Source organism: Primulina tabacum, chromosome 5 (genome assembly GCF_025594145.1).
Source record: "Primulina tabacum isolate GXHZ01 chromosome 5, ASM2559414v2, whole genome shotgun sequence".
NCBI lineage: Eukaryota > Viridiplantae > Streptophyta > Magnoliopsida > Lamiales > Gesneriaceae > Primulina > Primulina tabacum.
This window is the reverse complement of record NC_134554.1, coordinates 1275098-1297401: the sequence shown is the minus strand read 5'-3', so window position 1 is coordinate 1297401 and position 22304 is coordinate 1275098. Positions and strand designations below refer to the sequence as shown.

General features: G+C 33.0%; 3 protein-coding genes across 5 annotated transcripts; 2 read left to right on the top strand and 1 right to left on the bottom strand.

Moving 5' to 3' along the window:
- Window positions 1-4807: 4807 nt before the first annotated feature.
- LOC142545273 (long-chain-alcohol oxidase FAO4A) lies at window positions 4808-11528 on the top strand. The gene is made up of 3 exons (XM_075652351.1): window positions 4808-5112; window positions 7824-8093; window positions 9605-11528. Exons 1-3 carry the CDS (start codon window positions 4939-4941, stop codon window positions 11423-11425), a joined length of 2265 nt encoding a protein of 754 aa, XP_075508466.1. The 5' UTR covers window positions 4808-4938; the 3' UTR covers window positions 11426-11528.
- A 621-nt stretch (window positions 11529-12149) lies between these two features.
- Window positions 12150-15045, top strand: LOC142545271 (protein MODIFYING WALL LIGNIN-2-like). 3 transcript variants are annotated; one of them, XM_075652347.1, is made up of 3 exons: window positions 12150-12652; window positions 12952-13196; window positions 14425-15045. In XM_075652347.1, the coding sequence occupies exons 1-3, from the start codon at window positions 12593-12595 to the stop codon at window positions 14660-14662; spliced, it is 543 nt and encodes a 180-aa protein (XP_075508462.1). In that variant the 5' UTR covers window positions 12150-12592; the 3' UTR covers window positions 14663-15045. The 3 variants fall into 3 exon arrangements, with proteins under 3 accessions (XP_075508462.1, XP_075508463.1, XP_075508461.1); XM_075652348.1 differs by having other exon boundaries at window positions 12170-12905; window positions 12988-13196; window positions 14458-15045; XM_075652346.1 differs by having other exon boundaries at window positions 12369-12905; window positions 12988-13196.
- A 1426-nt stretch (window positions 15046-16471) lies between these two features.
- On the bottom strand, window positions 16472-18837 carry LOC142545270 (abscisic acid 8'-hydroxylase CYP707A2-like). The gene is made up of 6 exons (XM_075652345.1): window positions 18555-18837; window positions 18145-18463; window positions 17665-18051; window positions 17393-17567; window positions 17104-17210; window positions 16472-16997 (listed from the first exon to the last, which is right to left on the bottom strand). The coding sequence occupies exons 1-6, from the start codon at window positions 18752-18754 to the stop codon at window positions 16773-16775; spliced, it is 1413 nt and encodes a 470-aa protein (XP_075508460.1). The 5' UTR covers window positions 18755-18837; the 3' UTR covers window positions 16472-16772.
- Between the last annotated feature and the right edge of the window lie 3467 nt (window positions 18838-22304).

Genomic DNA, 22304 nt, shown 5'->3' with positions numbered 1-22304 from the left:
TGCATATTTTTTATTTTAATCAATTTTCATTGGAATGTTAATTTAAAATAACACATTGGGACTTCTAGCTGGCTAATTAAATATTCTATGTTACATATGTAACAACACAATGACGTTTTAGCTCATTAATTTCTTACATGAAGTTTCAATTTTTTTTAGAACACAAGAAATTTGCATAATTTTTTTACAAGAGTTTCTCGAATACGTGGGTACGATACCGCGTGAACATAAATTACATTGCGAATCGCCGATGGATGAGCTTAGTAGAAGAAGCAATATTTTTCTGTAACGCCATAGATTCGATGTCTGTACTCACTGTACCAAAAACGAGTCTTTCCAACATGCTTATGTTCTCGTTCCCACGCACTCTAAGAAACTTCTCAGGGATTCACTCATCTCAAAATTGCTTTAAGTCAAGTACACTTAACTTTGGAGTTCTTATGCGATGAGCTCTTCGAAAATAAGGTGCACCTTACAGACGAAAGAACATGAATGAACCGAACTCACACCGGAATTAGAGAAATTCAAAAATTGTTCAGGTATGAGACTGTGCAGTTGACGGGTGCTTAAAAGGTTTGATAGGTACTACATCTTCTATCTAGAAGGTGCATCTTCTTTTCGTCAGCTCATCACATAAAATCTAAAGTTAATCGTGCTTGACTTGAGGTAATTCTGGGATGGGTGGACCCTTAGGAATTTTCATAAGGTGCGTATTAGTGAGAACATAAGCCGCACGCTGGAAAGATTTGTCTTGGTATAGTGGATACAATCGTCGAATGCGGAGCTTTACATTTTCCTTACACGAACAATACTTATTGGCATGCATCAGGCTTCCGCACTACCTTATTGAACCAAAAAAACATATAATGATTCCTTTTTTAAATTGAATGTCATGTTTTTATGATCGAAGGGAAAAAAGAAAAAGAAAAGAAAACGACCAAGAAGATATCATATTGTTTAAATGATAATTATATAATTCTTAAATCAAAAGGTTCCATATAACTAGATATACATGACACAAAAGAAAAGATTGATCATGCATTACTATATATAAAGCAACACGTTCAATTCGTTTGTGGTGTCAAATCGATATTGTAATGTGATCGCGAATTAATAAATTTGAATGAGTGGTCGTGGAAGACCCACTTTAAATGGAAATGCTAGCCTTATACTAAATGTGGAAAATATTTGGCATGCTCAATTTTTCTTTTACTACAATTATTATTCTTGCCAAGAAACCCATTCTCTTGTGGACCATAATTGAATTGTTATTCTTTTGTTAAATAAAGATCATAATTTCTTTTTTATGTATTATTTTATTTTATTTATTTGTAAAAATGTGAGTTACGTACGTACAACTTTTCAGAATCACTTATAAAATTCTCACACTGTCGGGCTAAATTTTTCAACCCTAAACAATATAATGGTCTTAAATACGAGTGTTCGCCAATGCCACAGACTCAAATCAATGTTCATCAAGCTTCAAGTGCATTTTCTTCACAAATTCATACGAAAATAGCAAGCAAAATAAGATTTAAAAAACCCTACTCCATTACTTTCATGGCCACACTCGAAAGGAAAAATTATTTGATGACTCTTCTTTGTATCCTCGTACTGATGCTTCAACATCCGCACTTGTCGGCGACAATGACCGCCTCTGAGCTGAAAACTCCAACTTTCGCATCCCCAACAGTCCACAAGCCACATCCTCCAGTCTTGTCAAGTTTTCGATTCAACCGGTTTAAGAGGATACAAACGGCTGCTTATAGGCCGACGTCTCCAGGAAACAGCCCTGGTATGGGTCATGACAGTCCCCCCAGCGATACCCATAAGCACTGATGTTAATTTTATGGATATGATGTTGCTTTTGCCATCTTGCTGCTTGGTCATGATCAGCTTTTACGAAAATTTGTGGTGGAGAAATAAGTTACCTCTGTGTGCGTCTGTGTGTGTATTATTTTTTCTCGAAGAAAATCAGAACTACTGGTAGCGCACCTTTAGAGTGAATAATTGCATGCATGCAACAAAAGGATCGTCTGTTTGTTTGAATTTCGGTTTTGTTAACATTGGATTTGTTTTTGTTGAAGATTTAAATTTCAAATGTAATCTATTTTGTTCAAGGATATATCCTTAATTGGCTCTTAAATTTATAAGAATGAGATAACTTTTGGATGTACTCATATAAATCATATACACTCGAAAATTTATTACAATATGAATTAATTCTACGTTTATAAATTACAGACAATTTGACACACACACACACACACACACACATAATTTTAGAGAAACAAAAGAAATAATAAACCATTCACAATTATTGTTACAATTTTGATCGAAAACATCAATTACTGAACCTCAAACACATATATAGATAGTTAGATATATACTCATAAGCTGGCTCAATAATCTCTTTCTAGTAGGTCTAATTATGTTTGGTTTGAGGATTCATATCTTCATTGGATTTCAGAAGTTAATTTATATGAATGCATTTTACTCTTAAAAATTTTCTAGATTATGTTTGTTTTAATTCTTCCATTCAAGTCCGATTATATTTCATTATAATATAGTTGATATCTGTATTAACAGCAATTTACAAGTCTATGCAAGTTTTCACAACGATAGAGAGGATCTTCTGCACACGTAATAGGGCAAATTTTAGCATTCGAGGTTCACAACAATAAACAGCTATTAAAAGTTTTATGTGAAAAAAACATAAAACCATATATATGTAAGATAATTTATGATGTGTAGTTGGGATATCGATTTCATTTCGCTGAGATATATATACATGACACTATATATTAAAGCGTAGGGGTTGCACTATTTATTTACTCTTTTTCTAGACCAGGGGTTTGCATCATATTAATTATATAGAAATGAATGCTATTTAATTATTGCCAGATGGAAACATTTAGGTTTTATTTGTATCGAAGGATTTGAGTGAATTCTCATTACATCCATTTTGTTCAAATATATATTTTTTGCTTCGATTTCAAATAAATTTTTCAATCTAGCTAGTCATTTGAATCCTCCTACAAATTCAAATCTTTCTATCCAAACACAACTTTAGAGTTTCATGATGAGGTAGCGATATAGTCAAACGGAAAGTTTAAGCCGCAAAGTTCAGCATATGGGAGATAAGTATCGGGTTGATTATATGCTATGTTAGATGTATTGTCATCACCAAAATTCAACGACTTTTATTTATCAAAATATCTCAGGTTCATGCTTGATTTCACATATTTTTTTATAAATACAATAATGCATAAGATAAATTATCAATGAGATATTGAATTATATTAAATAAAGATTTTAATTGATTATGCCTGCAATTGGTTTCAATGCAACTACTTGCTATTGATTGATGATGTAGTAATAAAATGGACTGACAACCAAAACAAAATGGACAGGAAAAAAACTTTGGAAACAAAAAAAACTCTCTTTATTCCGTACCTACTCAATTGTCGGCTACTCTCATATCGCGTTAATCGTTTTGGGGGAAAAATTTTAATAAATAATATTAGACATAATATTATTTTCTTTTTGGATAGATGAATTCAGTTTTGTTATTTTAAAAAGTAGCATTATAAATTTCAAATTCACTCCTCACATGTTTATATAGTATTTAATGTTAATTAGGATAGATTCAAGTATTTCACCTAATAATAATGTCATTCGAAATATATCCATCCATGTCTTACTACCGTGTAAATAAACAATGTGTCAATTTAAAAATATTTGATCACTTATTTCATTATATACAATAAGATTATAATCAAAATATGTCGATTTCAAATTCATCTCAGCAAACAATATTAGAGTATAAAAAGAAATGTTAATTTGGTAATTTTTTTATGCGACCGTTTCTACTACGTATCAAATCTATAAGAATTTATTCGTTAAATGTTATGGACTTATATAAAGTTTAGATGATGATGATGATATATATATATACATAAATTTATATTTTTAGAAAAAGATTTGAAATCATGATGATATGATATGTATTTTTGCTCTGGGAATGAAATATAGGTTTAGGAAAAAAAAACAAAACAAAGGGTCTAATGGGGTTTTTATTTTTGGTTTTTACTTTAAAAGCAGTGAAAATCCAACGAGACAGAGGAAAACTTTCAAAAATCGTTTTATAAGTTAGTTTAGAAAGGGTTTTTGTATTCTGATTTGCGAAAATCCAGTTTTAGTATAATAACCATTTCTCGTCCCAAATGTGAAGGGGGAAATACAATTTACTTCCTTAATATCAAAATTTTGATAAATTAGAAACCAGATGTCTATATTCACAATTTACGGAACCATTTTTCGAGCAGATATCTATAAATTAACATAAAATTTTCATTTTCAGATTTAAAAGCCTCACACGCACATAACCATACAGAGAATGAAATCTACCTTCTTTAAATACATCTGTTTTTAAATTTTTTTTTTTGAAAAAACTTAATTGTCACTAATATATGCAATATGCCAAGCTAGTTAGCTAAGGGTTGAATTCTTAAAAAAAAAAAAAAATTGTCAGTAATATATACAATGTGCCAAGCTAGCTAGCTAGCTTGGGGTTGAGTTCAATCTACGTAACCTGAGTTAGGACATTGCTTTAAATGTGAATCCAACGACCCATATTTGTTTTAATTAACAAGTTTGATCTATGATTTGTTTATGTTAATCTCATATATAAAAAATGAACATGGATCGTTAATTACATCCTTAAAGTAACGTCTCACCATGCATGCGTACATACATAATTGTTTCTATATATTGGACCAACTTGTGGAAGGGTCTTAATTAAATTTTCTCAACTGTCACTGACCTATTTCTGTCACCAACTCTTAATTAAACTCTTGCTCGACTTCTCCCTCAAAAAAAACCACGAATTTCGCTTGCTCTCGCCTAGCTCCAGCTGGTGCACAAGGATACACGAAAATGGTCAACAGTGGTGCTCTCAAATGCCCCTATTCTCCCTCCCAGATGGAGGTTCTTTCTGCTTTGTGCGACACTTTGTTGCCCTCTATTGATGTTTCTCGCAGAGATCAACTCCACGAATCCGTCGTCGAATTCTTTCGAACTTCAGCTTCCATGGCTGGAACTCCGCTGCCTGTAAGAATTTTGTAGATTCCCTTCGCTAGCTTTCTCTTGTTTGTTTGTTTGTTGAGCAGGTCTTTTGTGAGACGGTCTCACAAGATACGATCTCACATAAGTTTTTGCCTTGTTTGTTTGTTTGATTGTTTTTTTTTTTGGTATTCTGCATTTTCCAAGGGAATTGCATGTGAGATTTAATGTCGATGGTAAGGAATCTGGAAGATGCGCAGGAAATTTTTTAAACAAATATACATTGTGAGTATGGAATTATGGAAATGTTACGTTTCCCCAAAATTATACTATAAAATTTGTTTCATGTCAAAAGTTGAAGTATGTTCACTGTGTAACTTTTGACTAGAGTTTATGATTTCATTTTTTTTAATCTCATGAATTAAGCTTGTATTATATATACATTATTATCAATATCTACACTACTAATAAAACATGAGTCATGTTTAATAACTCCTTGGTGAAGCATTTTACGCATTTCCATAAATAGTAAATTAATATTATAAACTTCACGTTTGCCTTCCTCTCCCCGCTTCCATTTACATATGCAGTTGCAATTTTTATTTCTGAGACTAAATAAACCTCTGGCCAAGTAATCGAAAGAAACAAGTGTTAACTCTTTGTTTAGAATAAGTAAGCGTAAACTTTACCTACAATAGGTTTGTACAATTTTTATTTTTCCGAATTGTAGTTTCTAAGATATTCTCAGGAGTTTTATTTTGTATATGTGCAAAGTCGGCAGTTAATATTATAGGTGAGATATTATTATTTTGTACGGCTGAAATTAACTGGCATCCACCATTCCAAATACGTACCGGCCCTCTGAAGTATATTATTATTATTATTATTAAAATATTGAATTTTTATTCTTCCTACGACAGTGTAACACTAAATTCATCTCCAACCAATCTACACTACGCTAAAAAAAATATTCTCGAAATATTCTTATAATATTAATTTTAATTCAATAATAACTATTTATAATTCCATTACACAATTATACATAATAGATATAATTATATTATTTCATTATTTATTACAAAATCGATTAATTATTTTATATAAATAAAATAATTATTTAATGATACAAATATTTTATTTCAATATAATCATTGAAAACGATATAAATATTTATTTCAAGAATAACTATTTATAATTCCATTACACAATTATACATAATAGATATAATTTGTTGTTTGTTTGTTGTTGTTTTTAAAATTATTTCGTATTATGTTGTAAAATGTATCATTTTAATGTACTAGTAATATAATTTGGTTGTTTATTAAATTAATTTAATATCTATTTAATTTTTTTTAAAAATTTTATAAAAATTTAAATTAATATTTAAGTTTCAAGAAAAAATTATTTTAAAAATTTAAAAAATAAAAATATTAATTATATAATTAATATATAATAAAATATTAAATATTTATAATTATTAAAAAAAATAAAAAAATTTTAAAAAAAAAAAAGAGATGTGGCTGCGCCACATGTAGAGTGGTATATGGGGGAACTCTAGTCCAGCACCAAAAATGTTTTTGGTGCTGGATTGGAGTGAAAAACCTTGCTCCACAATGGAGCAACTCCACTGTGGAGCAAGGATTGGAGTTGCTCTAAATGTTTGAAACCATATTTCCTTTTCCACGTTTATTGAAACCTTTCCAACTACTGACTACACCTTTTGTAACGTGAGTATGTTTCATCCATTCAAATTATTCATGTCTCATGTGAAACAAATATTCTTTCATCGATATACTAATTTTAGATTTTCGTAGACAGTTTTTTGAAAAATATTTATGCCGAAAACACGTTGATAAAAAAAAAAGAATTTAATGTCTCTAGAAAACTAATTTTTAAGAAATAATCTTTTCATTGTTTAATTATCTTCGAACTTTTTTATATTTATTAATTGTGAGTTGTGACCTTCACGTTTGAACGAAAAACGCATGGCACCACATGTAAAGCAATGCTTAAAAACTAAAAACACATAATCCAATAAATGGGATTTTAGGAAGAAAAAAAACCCAGAGAGATTTTATCTTGAGATTGAAATTTGCGTGAATTTATGCGAGAAAAAAATGCCGAAAATAAATTTTAAATATTTAAAATCATATAAGTGTGGATATATATTTATGTGTATGTATCCTTTTCGTACTGGAAAGGGAAATTTATATACTCCAGTGGATGAGTTACACTCAGCCACAGCCCACAAGTTGCCTGGCCCCACATCAATTTCATGTGCATCGAATTATTGACCTTAAAAGTCCGTTATGTATATCTATTTACAACCCAATTATTACTGAAAATACGCAATTCTAATTAACAAAATTAGGTTTAAACTGACTAGATTTTGTTGGATAAATAGAATATTTGATAATAATTGAATTATTTAATTGTTTTAAGATGATATCACATTGCTATGATATCCATGTTTCTTATTATCAAGTATGATATATATTAATTCGAGGGATCTCAAAATCCATCAACCACCAAGTATTTGAGCCGTCTAGGTTTATTTAACACTGAGAAACTCAATATTAATTTCGATCGAACTTAACGTTTCATGTCTTAAAAATATATATAATCTAAACGAAAGAATGCCGATTTAAGATTTATTTTTGGTCTTTTAGTGATAATAATTGCGCTACTTGGCCACCCCGACGCCTCGTATGCAAATGTCGTCCTCAAAACTTGTTAAAAATTTTCTTACTTTTTTGCAGGTTGCGAATTTTCTTGGAAGAAAAGTAATACACCCGAAGATTTATTTGAGCAGAATTGCATTAACATTGCTGTCGACGAGAGTAGGGACTTGTATACTGTGTGGGAGACACAGTTTATCCAGAAAATTTCCCTATTTTCAGAGATTTTCAAATATTTCAGCTGAGAAGAGAGAAAAGATTTTGGTTTCGTGGTCACGTAGCTTTTTTCTCCTCTTGAGAGTCCTGTATTCCGCCATCAAGATCTTCACTCTCCTCGTTTTTTTTACTCAGGTAAACATTTGAATTTGTTTTGTTAATTTATGCTCCTTTACATGTGTACGTGTTGCGTGCATATCCAGTAGATTTTTTTTTATAACTACTCTTATTTTTAAAAAAAATGAAATTAAACTTTAAAAATTTCTTCAAGAAATAAAAATGAAAAGCCTTGATATGTTTTCAAGTAAATTGATAAATTTGCCCTTCATATTCGTAGATAAATTGTATTTTCAATCTATATTATATGGATATATGTTCAATTAGACCTTCCTTAGGTTTACTTACCTCTTTCATCGCATTTGCTTTGGTTCTACATAACAATTTCAATGTGTATTAAGGTGCAGCAAATCTTCTTCCAATGAGTGCGCTATTTTGGCATTTTGGTATTTTGTCAAAATAGCGCAGCCTCATTCCTCCAATGACAATTAATTGATTACATTTCGATAGCGCCCAACAACTTTGTATAGTTTCAATTAATGGAATGACTTTCTCCTCCCGAAAAAATAAAACTAAATATTGTTGTTGCACAATTATTCATAAACAACTTTTTTAAATTATTTTTTTCTTATCGAATATAATTTAATAATATTATCAGATAAAATAGTATATGATCAAACATATATTTGCTCAAAACATACATTTACATCCCACAGAATCATTTCTAGAAATGATATATTTTTTGTAGCCTTTTCCCAAAATATTAAAAAAGAAAAACCAAACAATTCTCAAGTTTCTGTCCTAATCTTAGCACAAGGCATGGAACCCTCAGTTGCATAATTTTTTTATTGAATTCTAACAATCGGGTGGATGAGACAGAAGTTCATTGATTCCAACCCTTTCTAAGCCCTCAAATTATTGGTATCTATAATCAATTATTTGAGTATATATATAAAAATAATGTAGGGTATATATATAAATGACGTAGGACCCAAAGCCGGCATAATGTCAAGAAATCATCTTATTGTGTGAAAGCTTGACAGCAAATTTTAATGGTAAGATATAAATATGTTGTTTTCATTTTTATAGATTAGAGTTGTTGGTTGGTAGTTGGAACATAAGTTTAAACCACGACCATATTCAATTCAACTATGTCTTCCGTGGCACTCGCTCTTCAAAAGTTGCCTTGTGTTCCATGATTCAACAGGAAATTTGTTGAGAAACAATAAATAGTTTTGAATACGGAGTAATTTCCAAAGACAGGGGACCTTGGACAGAATCGGGAAACTTTGGTATCTCATTTCAATGCCCGGTGGTATCTTGAAATAGACTATCCCGAGAGTTTAAAAAACACATTCTAGTACCCGAGAATGAATTAATGATACTATTTATTAAGATATATGCATTTCATATTTCGGATAGTTAATCTGTGTGACAGATTATTAATCAAAGAATTTAACCAAATTTTATTCAATTCATAGACTATGAGATGAGACGATATCTTTTGGAATGTATATGTACTTGAAATGACACTGGTTCGCCCGAGTTCTTGAGGAATGTTACGAGGAAATTTTGAATTGATCAAACAGGTGAATGAGAAAAATGAGAATATTTCTTGGAAAGCCATAGGCTATTGCGGCCCGGATCCAAACCTCAAAACTCAGAATGCGAAGGCCAAATCCATGCAAGAAGAAGATGCGTGTGAAGAAAAATTGAATGGACCGCTTTACAAAGGAATCATCGATTTGAACCAAGCAAGGATGTCAAACCTGGACAAGTTAAAAAACTTTGGGTTCCCTATTTCTATGGCGAATTCAATAAACCCGAGAATGAAGTCGCTGAACCCATCGTTCAGCATCAAATGTGATGCTGTGGTGATCGGTTCAGGTTCAGGAGGCGGAGTTGTGGCTGGTGTTCTTGCAAAAGCTGGCTACAAAGTGATAGTTCTTGAAAAGGGGAGATATTTGGCCAGAAATAATCTCTCGCTGCTTGAGGGGGAGGCGCTGGATCAAATGTACCTAGGAAATGGAATTTCAGGGACAGAAAATATGGACGTTATTTTGCTTGCAGGATCAACAGTAGGCGGTGGATCGACAGTAAATTGGTCGGCCTCGATCCAAACCCCACCGCATGTTACAAAAGAATGGAGTGAAAACCATGGACTAGAATTGTTTGACAGCACAGATTTTGCCAAGGCATTGGATGTTGTGTGCCAAAAAATGGGAGTTCAATCTGAATTCAAGCAAGAAGGATTCAATGGCATGGTTTTGAGAAAAGGGTGTGAGAATTTAGGGTATCCCATTCGAAAGATCCCGAATAACGCGCCTTCGGATCATTCCTGCGGCTGGTGCTGCCTCGGTTGTAAAGAAGGGAAGAAGAGAGGTACTTCAGAGACATGGCTAGTGGATTTGGTTGAGTCGGGGAATGGTGCAATTCTTCCTGAATGTGAAGCTGTAAAAGTGATCACGGATAAAAGAAACGGCAGAAAAAGGGCCATCGGTGTAGCTTTTACGTTCCTAAATAAAGGGGTGAAAGAAGTCGCAATCTTGGAGTCAGATGTTACCGTGGTTTCATGTGGGGCGATTCTTACACCCCCATTGCTAAAACGAAGTGGGCTAAAGAATCCAAACATAGGGAAGAATCTACATCTTCATCCTGTCGTATTAGCATGGGGTTACTTTCCTGAATCAGATTCACCTGATTCATGGCCTGAGGGAGAGAAAAATAGCTACAACGGTATCATTTTGACAAATATGTCGACAGTTGTGGCGAATTTCGAAGATTCGGGATACGGGGCAGTGATTCAGACACCGGCATTGCACCCTGGAATGTTCTCTGTACTAATGCCATGGCTTTCTGGTACAGATATAAAACAGCGGATGCTTAAATTTTCAAGAACTGCTCACCTATTTGCTCTTGCCAGAGATAAAGGTTCGGGCGCTGTAGTGTCGCCTACTCATATAAGTTACAAATTGGAGAAATCCGATCGAGAAATTCTGAGCAAAGGAGTAGACAGAGCATTGAGGATATTAGCAGCAGCCGGTGCCGAGGAAATCGGGACACATCACAACAAAGGGAGAGTATTGAAAGTGAAGGAAGCCGATTCAAATGAATTGGATGCGTTTGTGAGGGAGGAAAGTTTAAGGCCATTGAAGAATTTGGAAACACCTATATGTTCAGCACATCAGATGGGAAGTTGCCGAATGGGGGTCAACCCGAAGGAGTCAGCTGTACGTCCCAATGGGGAGACTTGGGAAGTAGAGGGACTTTTCGTGGCGGATACGAGCGTTTTTCCAACCGCTTTGGGGGTAAATCCGATGGTCACGGTTCAGGCAATTGCTTACTGCACTGCTCAGTCAGTTCTTGAGGTCCTTGGCAAGAGAAGAGTTGAATTAGCTAGCAATCCTTGATGTGTATCCTGGAGCAAACGAATATGGATTGGAAATTTTATTATTATAATCTTTACTATTATTGTTATTATGATACATATTGTGTTTAAAAAATAAATTATTACACACATTGTCGTCTGTCGATGATTCTGAAGATGAAATGTATTTAAAACGTTTATTATGTCATAAACCTAAGATGTGTATTATCTATCACAACCCAAAAAAGTTGCCAACTTGGTGGTAAAATCTTCATGGGCTGGGTTTATAAACTACTGCTCCTTATTTTAATACCAGTACATAATTAATTTGATTTATATTTAAATGAGAATCAAAATGTAATTATAAAAAATAGTGAGGGACTACAGTCCAATTTAGATTAAAAAATAGATAAGAAAAAGAAAGGAAAAAATGTCCTAATAGAAATTGAACATACAACTTGATACTTAAAAATAAAAGCTTTATTCGCTGAGCCACATGAGACTTGCTTCAAAGTTTTAACACTTTATTTATATATACAATTACCAAAACAGACCATGACACCAAAAATTAGTTACTCAAGGAGTCTCATACTTAATAATATTGTATAGATTTGATGTGATATATCTGTAATAACATTTGTAAGTTTGATTTTTGAGTCATTTGTATTTACTTTTCTTATATTTTATGTATTTGACACTCATCTCTCTAATTTATACAAGGGATGAGAATGATAAAAAAAAATAAAGTGTAGGAGAGGTGAATGCAAATTTGGAGTTACAATCTATCAAATTAAATGAATAATAAATATTAGTCTGAGGTTAAAGTTGGAATTAGAATATGAAGGTGGGTTGGTTATTGGCGTGGCTTTGAAATTGCTTGATAGAAAGCTTGTTGGCATCTGATGCCAACTGGGGTCTGGGGACGTCTTTCTTTTTCTTTTTCTTTACTTTTCTTGTGCCCCAACAACCCAATAAATACAGATTTAGGTCCACTCTTTCTTTTTTCTTTCACCATATGCAAGTTTCCGAAATATGTAACAGTTTTCCTATTTTCCATATCTATGAATAAAAACATATAACTTCATTTTTATTCTTCATTTTATACTTTCACATCACATATTTATTACCTTTAATTCACACCAATCTCAAAACCTCAATAATTATATTTTAATATGACATTACTATTATTCAATGTTCTCCACTGAAGAAAATGAAAGATTACTTTCTACACCAAAAGGTCATCGTCTCCACCAATCCTAATCCAAGAAAGGTAAACATCAAGAACCCAACACCCAATTCTTGTTTGCTTTCATTAGACTCCAAGCTTCAATCCCAATCCATGTTTCTCCTTCCCAAATCTTTGATCAAAGGATAAGTACACACTCATAATTTCAAACTAGCCATTGTAATTTTACATGGAAAGACTAAATAGTCACAGTTTTGTATTGTTCTCCTGTGTCACCGTAGCATTTGGCCTTGTTTCCTTTACCTTGTGCCTTGCTGCTGAATTCAAGAAATCGAAGGTATTTGTGATTTACATACGATCATTTCGATTTTTTTATTATACAGTTCAGCGTATCGATTCATTCATTGATTTTGATCCAGAAAGAGGATCTTAGATTGGAGGGAAAGCTGTGTTATTTGCCCAGAAGCGCGGGCGTTGAATTGGGAGTCATGGGTTTAATCTTTCTGGTTGCGACTCAAGTGACGGCAAATTTATTATTGATCTCCAGAAAATTCTGTTCAGCAGAGGACATCACCAGCTGTAAACTCAGAATGCCCATTTTATCCTGCGCTTTGTTGATTTTATCTTGGTAAGTATCATATAACTGGCAATCTTGGTAAATTATATATGTATATAATATGTATGTGTTTATCTAATCTGTGAGTGTTATATAAAAAGTTAAATTGTGTGATATGAAAAGTTAAATAAAATTTTACGATTGAAAATTAGTCCCAGTGGGTTTAATGTCTGAAGTCAACACTAAGCAAAACTTATACTGGGCAGTGTTAGTGAAGTTGACGAGTATTTGATTAATGATTAATGTTTGATCAATGATAAAAAGTATGATTTTTTGTATCAATATTTTTGTATGTTGCACAAAGTTTGCAATATGTTATTTATGTGGCTAACGTGGTTTGCATACCATATTAGTTCAAAGATTTTGGGTATGAAAAATTAACAATATTGTATTCTATCATCATAAAAAAACAAAACAGATGATTGAAAAATCATTTTACAGCAGATATATTCTGTAAAAAATCATATTAATTTAATTATTTACGAACAAAAATTCAGTGAGTATGTCTATTATAAGACGGTCTCATGAATCTTTATCTGTGAGATGGGTCAACTATACCGATATTCACAATAAAAAGTAATATTTTTTTATGAATGATCCAGATAAGATATTTATCTCACAAAATACTACCCGTGAGACCGTCTCACACAAGTTTTTGCCAAATTCAGTATTTCCCGATAATGAATCAGTTTAAATGCTTGCTCCTGTCCTTTCTTTAGTATAACACCCTCTTCTTTCTTTTTTTAAGAGAGAACATTTGATAGATCAAATAGAGAAGTTTTGTTTATAATATTATGAATCCAAGAAGGTATATATATTAGCTTTAATTTACTGATTTTACAGAAAGGGGTTTTCAAATTTTATTTCGTGTCATGTAATATGATATTACTAAAAAAATATTAGCATAAATCATTTTGATGGTTAAAATTATAAATTTAAAATCAGTTAAAAATAGGAGCAACATGATACAACGTACTAGCTGTTAAGGATATTACTGGAGCCTACAAAATCGAAGACTTTCACCAAAACATGGTTTGATCTCATAATTCCTGGTATGAAGACTTGAAAACCATGTGGGAAAAATTTCAAAATTATTTTTTGCACCAAATTCCTAGGCGAAAGGAACCTTCATCACGTGGACAGCTATATGTGTATACACCATATAATTCCCACAACCGACACCTCTATGATCAGATCTACATGACAATGTTTTCTTCTTAAAGAATGAATTATGTAACAGGATCAGCTTTGGTATTGCTGTTGTTTTAATCAGTGCAGCCACTAGCATGAGCAGAAGTCAGCAGTTGGGGCAAGGTTGGTTGGATGGAAAATGTTACCTAGTCAAAGATGGAGTCTATCTTGGTTCAGCCATGTTGGTTTTGATGGCACTGGGGTCGACCCTCAGCTCAGCCGCCATAGTCGTAAGGCACAGGCAGGCTGAAGAAAACAGAAAGGTTCATGCAGGAGTTCAAGAATGACCAAATTTTATCACACGCGAACAGGGTGAATTTTTCAGTCTAACAAAATTTTGAGATCATTTCACGGTACAAATACGTCAAACGGGCGGCGAATTGTGGGGCTGCAAGCGATTCCATAGCTTTTTTTTCTGAAGAAGAAGAAGAAGATTCCATAGAGAAGGGAAGTGAATGAAAATTCACACATTGAAGAGAGAGAGAGAATAAAAAAGATAAAGGGATGACGTTTGTCCCATGTCAACTATGATTTGATATTTGTTTTGGCCTGATTCTTCCCCAGACAGAAATACAAATAGACATGACCAAGGTTGGTCTATTTTTCAATCCTAAACAGATAGCAAACTAGAACAGTATTCAGAATATAATGATATATATCTTGGTAGCTATTTGAACATGCTAGATCTGTATTTATTTGTTATAATTTGACTCGGCCAAGTTAATTATTCGCACAGCTTCATTGTCCACAAGCATCATATTGGAGACAAAGCGATGCATCTAATTATAAAAGGTTAGCATAGTGAACTCTGTCTAAAAATAACATGCAGGTTATCCCCTCGGGAAACCACCACAGCCACGGTTAAAATGGTTTTTCCCACTTGCCGGATTGCACGAGCCACAATTCTCGCCGTCCAACTCCGTACCATCGCAAGTGCTGATTGTCATATATTAAAAATCTTACTGTCAATTAATTCTTCACTAAAGTTGAGAAAAATATCATGCCTGCGATTTTCAGTGATAGAAATCGCGTGACAAAACAAATAGATCCTAGTAAAAAATATAACCTTGCCCACTCACGAAAATATTAGAACATAGTTTTATATGTATATATACATAATCGTATTTATATGACACACACACACTGATACAAGATCGCACATTCAATGGCTGCAGGGGTTCACCATTGTCATATTTATATGACACGCTAAGACAGGATCCTACCCAATATTCTCAACAGAGTACTTCAGAATGAGAAATGCAAATGAAACGCAGAAGCATGTGTCGTTTCTACTTCGAAACCGATAAAATTCACAAGCAACAGTCATCAGATTCCTTTCCTATGACGTGGTCCAATTTTATCTCTTGAATCATCAATAGATAAAGTATCTTTCTTTAAAACATGATAAATCCACATGATCCAATAGTGAATTCTGTGAAGGAAATTAAGATGGAGAAAGCAGCTTAGGGAACGTGCAAGAATCCCTGTGGTGTATGAAAATGGATTTACTGCAATGGCCATCACAACACTTGATTTTCAATAAAAAAAGATAACACTACGATTCTTTCCTCGTTCTATACTTAAAACGCCGCTTCCCGAATTTTGGGTGAACACCACTCGGCCTCGCCACCTTATACAGGTACGGATTCGTTTATGTTCCCATTTTTGTGTCAACTTCAATTACTCGTCATCAAATTTCCTGCCATTTATATAAGAATCGTGTTTCGGCGTATGTATTATTACACTGGTGCTTTGTACATATATAACATATAATTATTAAAATATTTGCTAAAAGAATATTATTAATTACTACACTAGAGTTGCAATATATAACACATTTTTCCTTGGAGACAAAAAATTTATAAATACTTATTTTTTTTCATTTAGTTTGATCGAACAATTTCTGTTCTTTTAATTTTTCAGTAAAATCGTTTTTTATAAAATTTTTGTGTGTGTTCTCTAATACACTACTTTTGATGTTTTGTAGTTTGATTTAGAGTAATTTTTAAAAAATATCGCTGAAACTTTAAAAAATCTCTCACTCAATAAACAACTAGAAGATCAGTGCATAATAATTATTATAGCTTGAGCCCATATTAATCAAAATTGATGTGACTAATCCAAAATCATTTGCATGACATATGTTTATTCAATGCCTTTTACAAGTGAAAATGGTATTAAAGAAAGGAGAAAAAAGAATAGATAAACATAAGATATCTCTTTTACGTAACATATATTCTATTTATGTTAGGAAAATAAATAAGGCTATAAATTTTCGCATCATTTTCTATGTATTGCCATCTATGGAAACTCACTTATGTACAAATTCCCCCTATCCCTTCAAGATTTATAGTGGCATTTTCCTTTGACCAAATTTCTTCCTATATTTAGAAAGAATCATGTCCGGGTTGGGCTTTTGCGAGAGAGCCTAATGGGCAACCCATTCTGGGGAAGAGCAAAGGGCCCATATTGGATTCCATTTTGTTGGTCCATTATACTCCACCTGTATTTTGTGGTAAGATGGTGCACGAGGATTAGAATCTCTAGCTTGGCTAACTCATTCCCCGGGCAGGAGTGAATCCCATTGCCAAATGGCATGAATGTATTGGGCTTCGGCGCCACCTGTCATAAAAAAAAAATACTTTTAGCCATCTTTTCTTGGAAGGGATCATGTTGGATTCAATTAGTAGGAGTAAATGAAATTTATGATTATTTTACTAAAAATTACCTCAAATCTCGAAGGTTCGAATTTCTCTGGCTCCGGGAAATTAGCAGGATTGTGGTGAATATTTCTGAAGAGGGGCAACACTTTCCATCCTTTTGGAATTAGATATCCTGCAAATTTACGGTAAACAAGTAACTGTTAGAAAACAGGGACGGTTTGCAAAATAATTTTGGTGATTTTTTTTTCTTTTAAATTAGCAGTTGAAGAAGTTTATTTTTTTGACCAATTTTATATTTGATTGAAAATAATAGTATAAAATATTTGTTTTGTGGCTAATTGAAGTTAAACTTACCGTTGAATTCTACATCTTCGACAGCCTCCCGAAAAGTAAAAGACAAGATGGATGCCACTCTCAGTGTTTCTTGAATCACCCTCGAAGTGATTGGCATTTTCTTGGTGTCCGCCCAATTCAAACCTTTCTCCTCACCGAGCTCTTCTTTGGAATTAATTATGCCCTCTTGCTCTTCCTGCAGAAATCCCAACAGAAAGTCTTTAGTTTCTATGAAAAAGAATTTCAGAAAAGTTTAGATGTTTGTTTCCGAAGTTTAGGATATGGGCTCTTACAGTGACAGCTTGCAGAACACTTGGGTTTTCACCAAGATATTTCAAAATCCAAGTTAACACACTAGCTGTAGTGTCGCGAGCAGCGAAAATCACGCCGATGACATTGTCTGCGATTTGTTCATCGGTGAGGCCTTCGGAATCCTCCATGAAAGAACCGAGTAAATCGGTGTGATCACGTTTCATTTGCCTCCTGAGTGAGATGATTTTGGCCAAGATTTGTGCCAATTCCTTCCTAGCCTTCATTGACTTGTGGAAAAGGGTCCCGGGGAGATTAATCGGCATCGAGTTGTATCCCTTTTCAAGAATGTGGTAGCATCTCTTGAGATCGTCTCTGTACAAAACTTCATCTTCCCCAAGAATCGAAAGCATTGCCACATTGAATGTGTACTGCAAGAATCAATTTGAAGCTAATCATAATCAGATTTCAAGGCTCTGTTTTTCCCCTGTTTTTGAGGCTTGCGAAATGATGCTGAAACTCACCGTTTTCATTTCCTGGTAAGTGGTGATCGATCTGCCGTCCCATGATTCCAAAGTGCTTTTCGCAACCGATTCGATCTCCGGGATGATGTTTTTTATCGCTTGGGGCATGAATGCTCGTAGAACAAGCTTCCTCAGCTTGGCATGGTAGTCTCCCTGGTGAAAGAACAAGGCTTGTTTGCCCAACATCCTCTCTTTGCTAGCAGGAAATGTCGGCTTAAAGAGATTGGATTTTGAAACTAGCACTAGTCTTGCCGCCTCCGGGCTCGAAATCATCACACAATTGCACCCCAAGATGTGAGTCTTGAATATGGAGCCATACCTGCCAAAGCCGAAACAATTTTTCCGTGAGAATTAAGGTCAAATAAATCTCGAAATCTTGCAAAAACAAAAGGTGGGAAACTTGAACTAACTTCTTGATTTTTGACGCAAAGAAAGCATTCGGGTTTTGCGAGTACAGTTGGAAGGTTTCACCAACATAAGGCCAGCCCATGCTCCCCGGCGGAAGCGGCAAGTTTACTTTGCCAAGAGACCGGAATTTAAAGATCCGATTCAGGAGTAAGCATGAGAAAATCAAGGTTCCGAATATGTAATAAAACGAGATGGATTCCATGATTCTGTAACGAAAGATCGAACTTGAAACTGTTCCGATGAATATACGTTTATTAGAGAAATAAGAATAAAATTTTTTGATGAAGGGATGCGATGAATCGGGGGGGTATTTATAGGTATCCCGAGGTGGTGGGGGATGGACCTTTCAAACACAGCTATCAGACCCAAACACGGAATCAACCTCCAGCTCATGTATATCGGCGGAAATGTGTACGTATAAGTGTATGTATAAGAGGAGTATGGGAAGAGAAAAGGACACGTGTAAGTATACATCCATTAACCATGAATTAACTATAAACAAAATTATTTGTAAACTTTATTTAATATTTCAGATATGCTTAAATTTTGAATTTTTAAAAATTAATTTTTATCCTTCGGGATCTTGGGTAGCCACGTGAATAAGACTTGGCTAGCTGTGTGGTTGACAAGAGAGGTGGGAGGAAACAACTACTTGGGACAAAAAAAATACTTGGAAGAGACTCATAAAAGGGGATGAATTTGATGCTATCCGTACCACGCATGGCTTTGTTTATTTTATTTATTTGGGGGGCAAAAAGCATTTCCCACTTGCATTTTTATCAAACTACGATTCACATTCATGGATGGTTGATTAAAAATAAAAAAATAAAAAAGTATAGAGCAAGTTGCGAAATTTGTCACGCGCGATCATATTTTCTTAAATTTTTAAATCAAATGTAGATTATCCACGTTTCTTGGATTTCCTTCTTCCACAACGTCGACAAAATAAGTATTACATCTTGAAAATTAGATATATTATGTTTATCTTTCAATTCATCGTCTCATTCTTTATTATTCGATGTTACAAGTCAAATGATATATCTGCTATTATAAGTTGATTACCGTCGGTTGGTTCATGTTTATGTTTCAAGTAGACTTCGTCAAGTCAAGGGAAATGTCTAAATAAAAGTTTGACCCCAAAAAATTGTAATTAAACTGCAAACACGTGTATAATAATTAATATGCTAGCACATATATAATAGCCCTTTGAATAACTTGTACATACTCGAGGAAAATCTAGAGGAAAAAGTAAAAGTCAAACTGATCCCATTCTCAGTTAGATAATAATAATTAAATGGAAAATTTTTAAGAAACGAAGTTTAAATTTCGAATCTATGTTTAAAATTTCGCAGAATGTGAGAGTTATTTTTCTTGAAATTTGAAGTGCCGAATTAATCTAAAATTTTCAATTCTTATCAAGTGCATATATAGAATTATCTTTCAAGAATATATATATTAGATAAGAGGGGAGGAGATTAACAAGAAGATATGCTTTTTGTGATACGTTCTCAGATATCTTTATTCATAAGACATGTCAACGCTATCCATATTTGCAGCAGCAAGTAATATTTTTTTGTGGCGGACCCAAATATAATATTCGTCTCACATAAATTGATCTGTTACACCATCTCACATAAGTTTTTGTGTGACTTTAAAAAGTCAATTAAGATAATTGACAAATTGTTTTGACTTTAATGTTTGACATAAATCAGTTTAATTCTTAAACGTTTTTGTTGACTAAATGAATTAAATGTGATTGCAAAACTAATTTGATCGTTTGGATTAAATGTATTTTTGAAATTAGAGATTGAAATTAATGTGGTTTGAACTTCCTATATTTGAATTATATACGATATGATTATTTATCAATAAAAATAAGATAAAAGAACAGATTCATTCAACTAGACAATACGACATTTTTGAAATTTTTCCACCATAAATGAAAGCTCCAAAAAAAGTGATGAAATTAAATTGATTAATAATTTTTGTTCGAACCAAACCTACAGGGGTTCATTGTACCCGTCATCGGAAACAAAATGTCAATCAAGTTGACGAAAATTATGGTTTTAACAGTAATAAATATAATAAAATGTCAATCAAGTTGATGAAAATGTTGCTTTTAAATAATAAAATGTCAAACAAGTTGGTGAAAATGTTTTGCTCCTACCTGGAAAGATCTGACACCGTCTGCTGTGTTGGAGAAATAATTGTTTCATTTCTTAAATAAATTAGTAATAAGGTAACGATCGATTATAAGACAGTAATTATGAAATAATCGTTGAAATTATGTTCAAATATTAAACAATTTGACTTTCTATCCTAATAAATTAGGGTGATTAATATTTTTCAACCCATCCCGTCCGAAACAAAATGCATGTTGGCCTTTGTACTTCGCCTCTTGAGTTTTTTTCTCATTTTGAATGAAAATTGGATAAGTATTTTATGAGCTTTTTAAATGAATGGAAAGTACGAAATGAAAGAATATCATACATTAGAAAATAGTATTAGCAATAGTGAGTTTATATTTAGTTATATTTTGTGAAGGTGTATGAATGATTGATCAATAAGCCATTTTTCGCATGCGCCAGCGCAAGATGCGGAAATTAAAAGCCCAATTTGTATTGGAAAATGCTTGAATTGTGTGAAAAGCAAAATTTCCCACCAAGGTTCACCCGACTTTTGTTATTTTCCTGAATTTTTATTTTTGAAAAATTTACTCCAGATATTTTTGGATGAGAATCCCTTGAGAAGAAGAACAAAAAAAAAAAAAAAGAAATCGAACTGCTTTTTGGATTTTAAAATGGGGGATTCTAAGCCGGTTATCAGCCAAAATCAAGATTCGCTCAAATGTCATCCCCTTAGTGCGAGTTACATGTCTAGCGTGTTTGCAGGATAGTATATTAATTCAGGGGTTTATCATAAACTGAAAGATAACTAATGTATTTTTCATCATCGTAAAATAATAATAATATTTTTTATTCTGAAAATCTCATCAACCCAACTAAGAGCATCCATATTCATGTTAACATTGGAGTGTTATAACACCCAAAGAATCGCTGTTCAAAAAATTTTTAAAACAAAAATTAAAACGCTTATTGGCGCATGCACAAATTTTTAAAAAAAAAATAAAAAAACGCTCACTGGCGTGGTATTCATTGGTCATTGTACAAATAAAAAAATTTATTATTTATTTTAGGTAATAATAATTTAAAAAATGTAAATAAAATTAAAAATATATTTGTTTAATGTAAAATAATATGAGTGGGTTATAGAACTCACAGATAACAAATACTAATGTTAAAATGAATGTAACATATTAAAAATATAATATAATATATGCATGATATATAAACAGCATATTTATATATATATATATATAAATAATAATAAATGTTATAACACCAACCAATATCCATGTTATAACTTCACACGTTGACGAGCCTTGGTGTACTGAAGGTGGGGCCAATCAAGTTTAATATGCACAGTACTGTACCTGAAACCTAAAAGCTTTGATATTTTTGATGAATGAAAAGCCATCTCATTTAAACAATTGCACACGGCTTTATACTAATATTCCACTCAAGGGACAAACGGAGGGAAAAAGTCGGAAGTGCCTCTAATTTATTTCACAAATTGCCAGTGATCGGGGTGGGTCCTTTAGCCTTTCAATTAGTGTCGTTTATTATCCTATCGAGCCATTTTGACCCTTCACCCATTAAAAGACCACGGTACTGTATTATATTTGTCCCATA

Bases quoted from the DNA above. Each gene is read 5' to 3' on its own strand.
- LOC142545273 (XM_075652351.1), top strand. From the start codon at position 4,939: ATGGTCAACAGTGGTGCTCTCAAATGCCCCTATTCTCCCTCCCAGATG. The intron at 5,113-7,823 runs GTAAGAATTTTG...ACTTTTTTGCAG, and splicing joins TGGCTGGAACTCCGCTGCCT to GTTGCGAATTTTCTTGGAAG. The intron at 8,094-9,604 runs GTAAACATTTGA...TTGATCAAACAG, and splicing joins TCCTCGTTTTTTTTACTCAG to GTGAATGAGAAAAATGAGAA.
- LOC142545271 (XM_075652346.1), top strand. From the start codon at position 12,798: ATGGAAAGACTAAATAGTCACAGTTTTGTATTGTTCTCCTGTGTCACC. The intron at 12,906-12,987 runs GTATTTGTGATT...ATTTTGATCCAG, and splicing joins CTGAATTCAAGAAATCGAAG to AAAGAGGATCTTAGATTGGA. The intron at 13,197-14,424 runs GTAAGTATCATA...ATTATGTAACAG, and splicing joins GCTTTGTTGATTTTATCTTG to GATCAGCTTTGGTATTGCTG.
- LOC142545270 (XM_075652345.1), bottom strand. From the start codon at position 18,754: ATGGAATCCATCTCGTTTTATTACATATTCGGAACCTTGATTTTCTCA. The intron at 18,052-18,144 runs GTGAGTTTCAGC...TGATTCTTGCAG, and splicing joins CTTACCAGGAAATGAAAACG to TACACATTCAATGTGGCAAT. The intron at 16,998-17,103 runs GTAATTTTTAGT...TTTTTATGACAG, and splicing joins TCGAACCTTCGAGATTTGAG to GTGGCGCCGAAGCCCAATAC.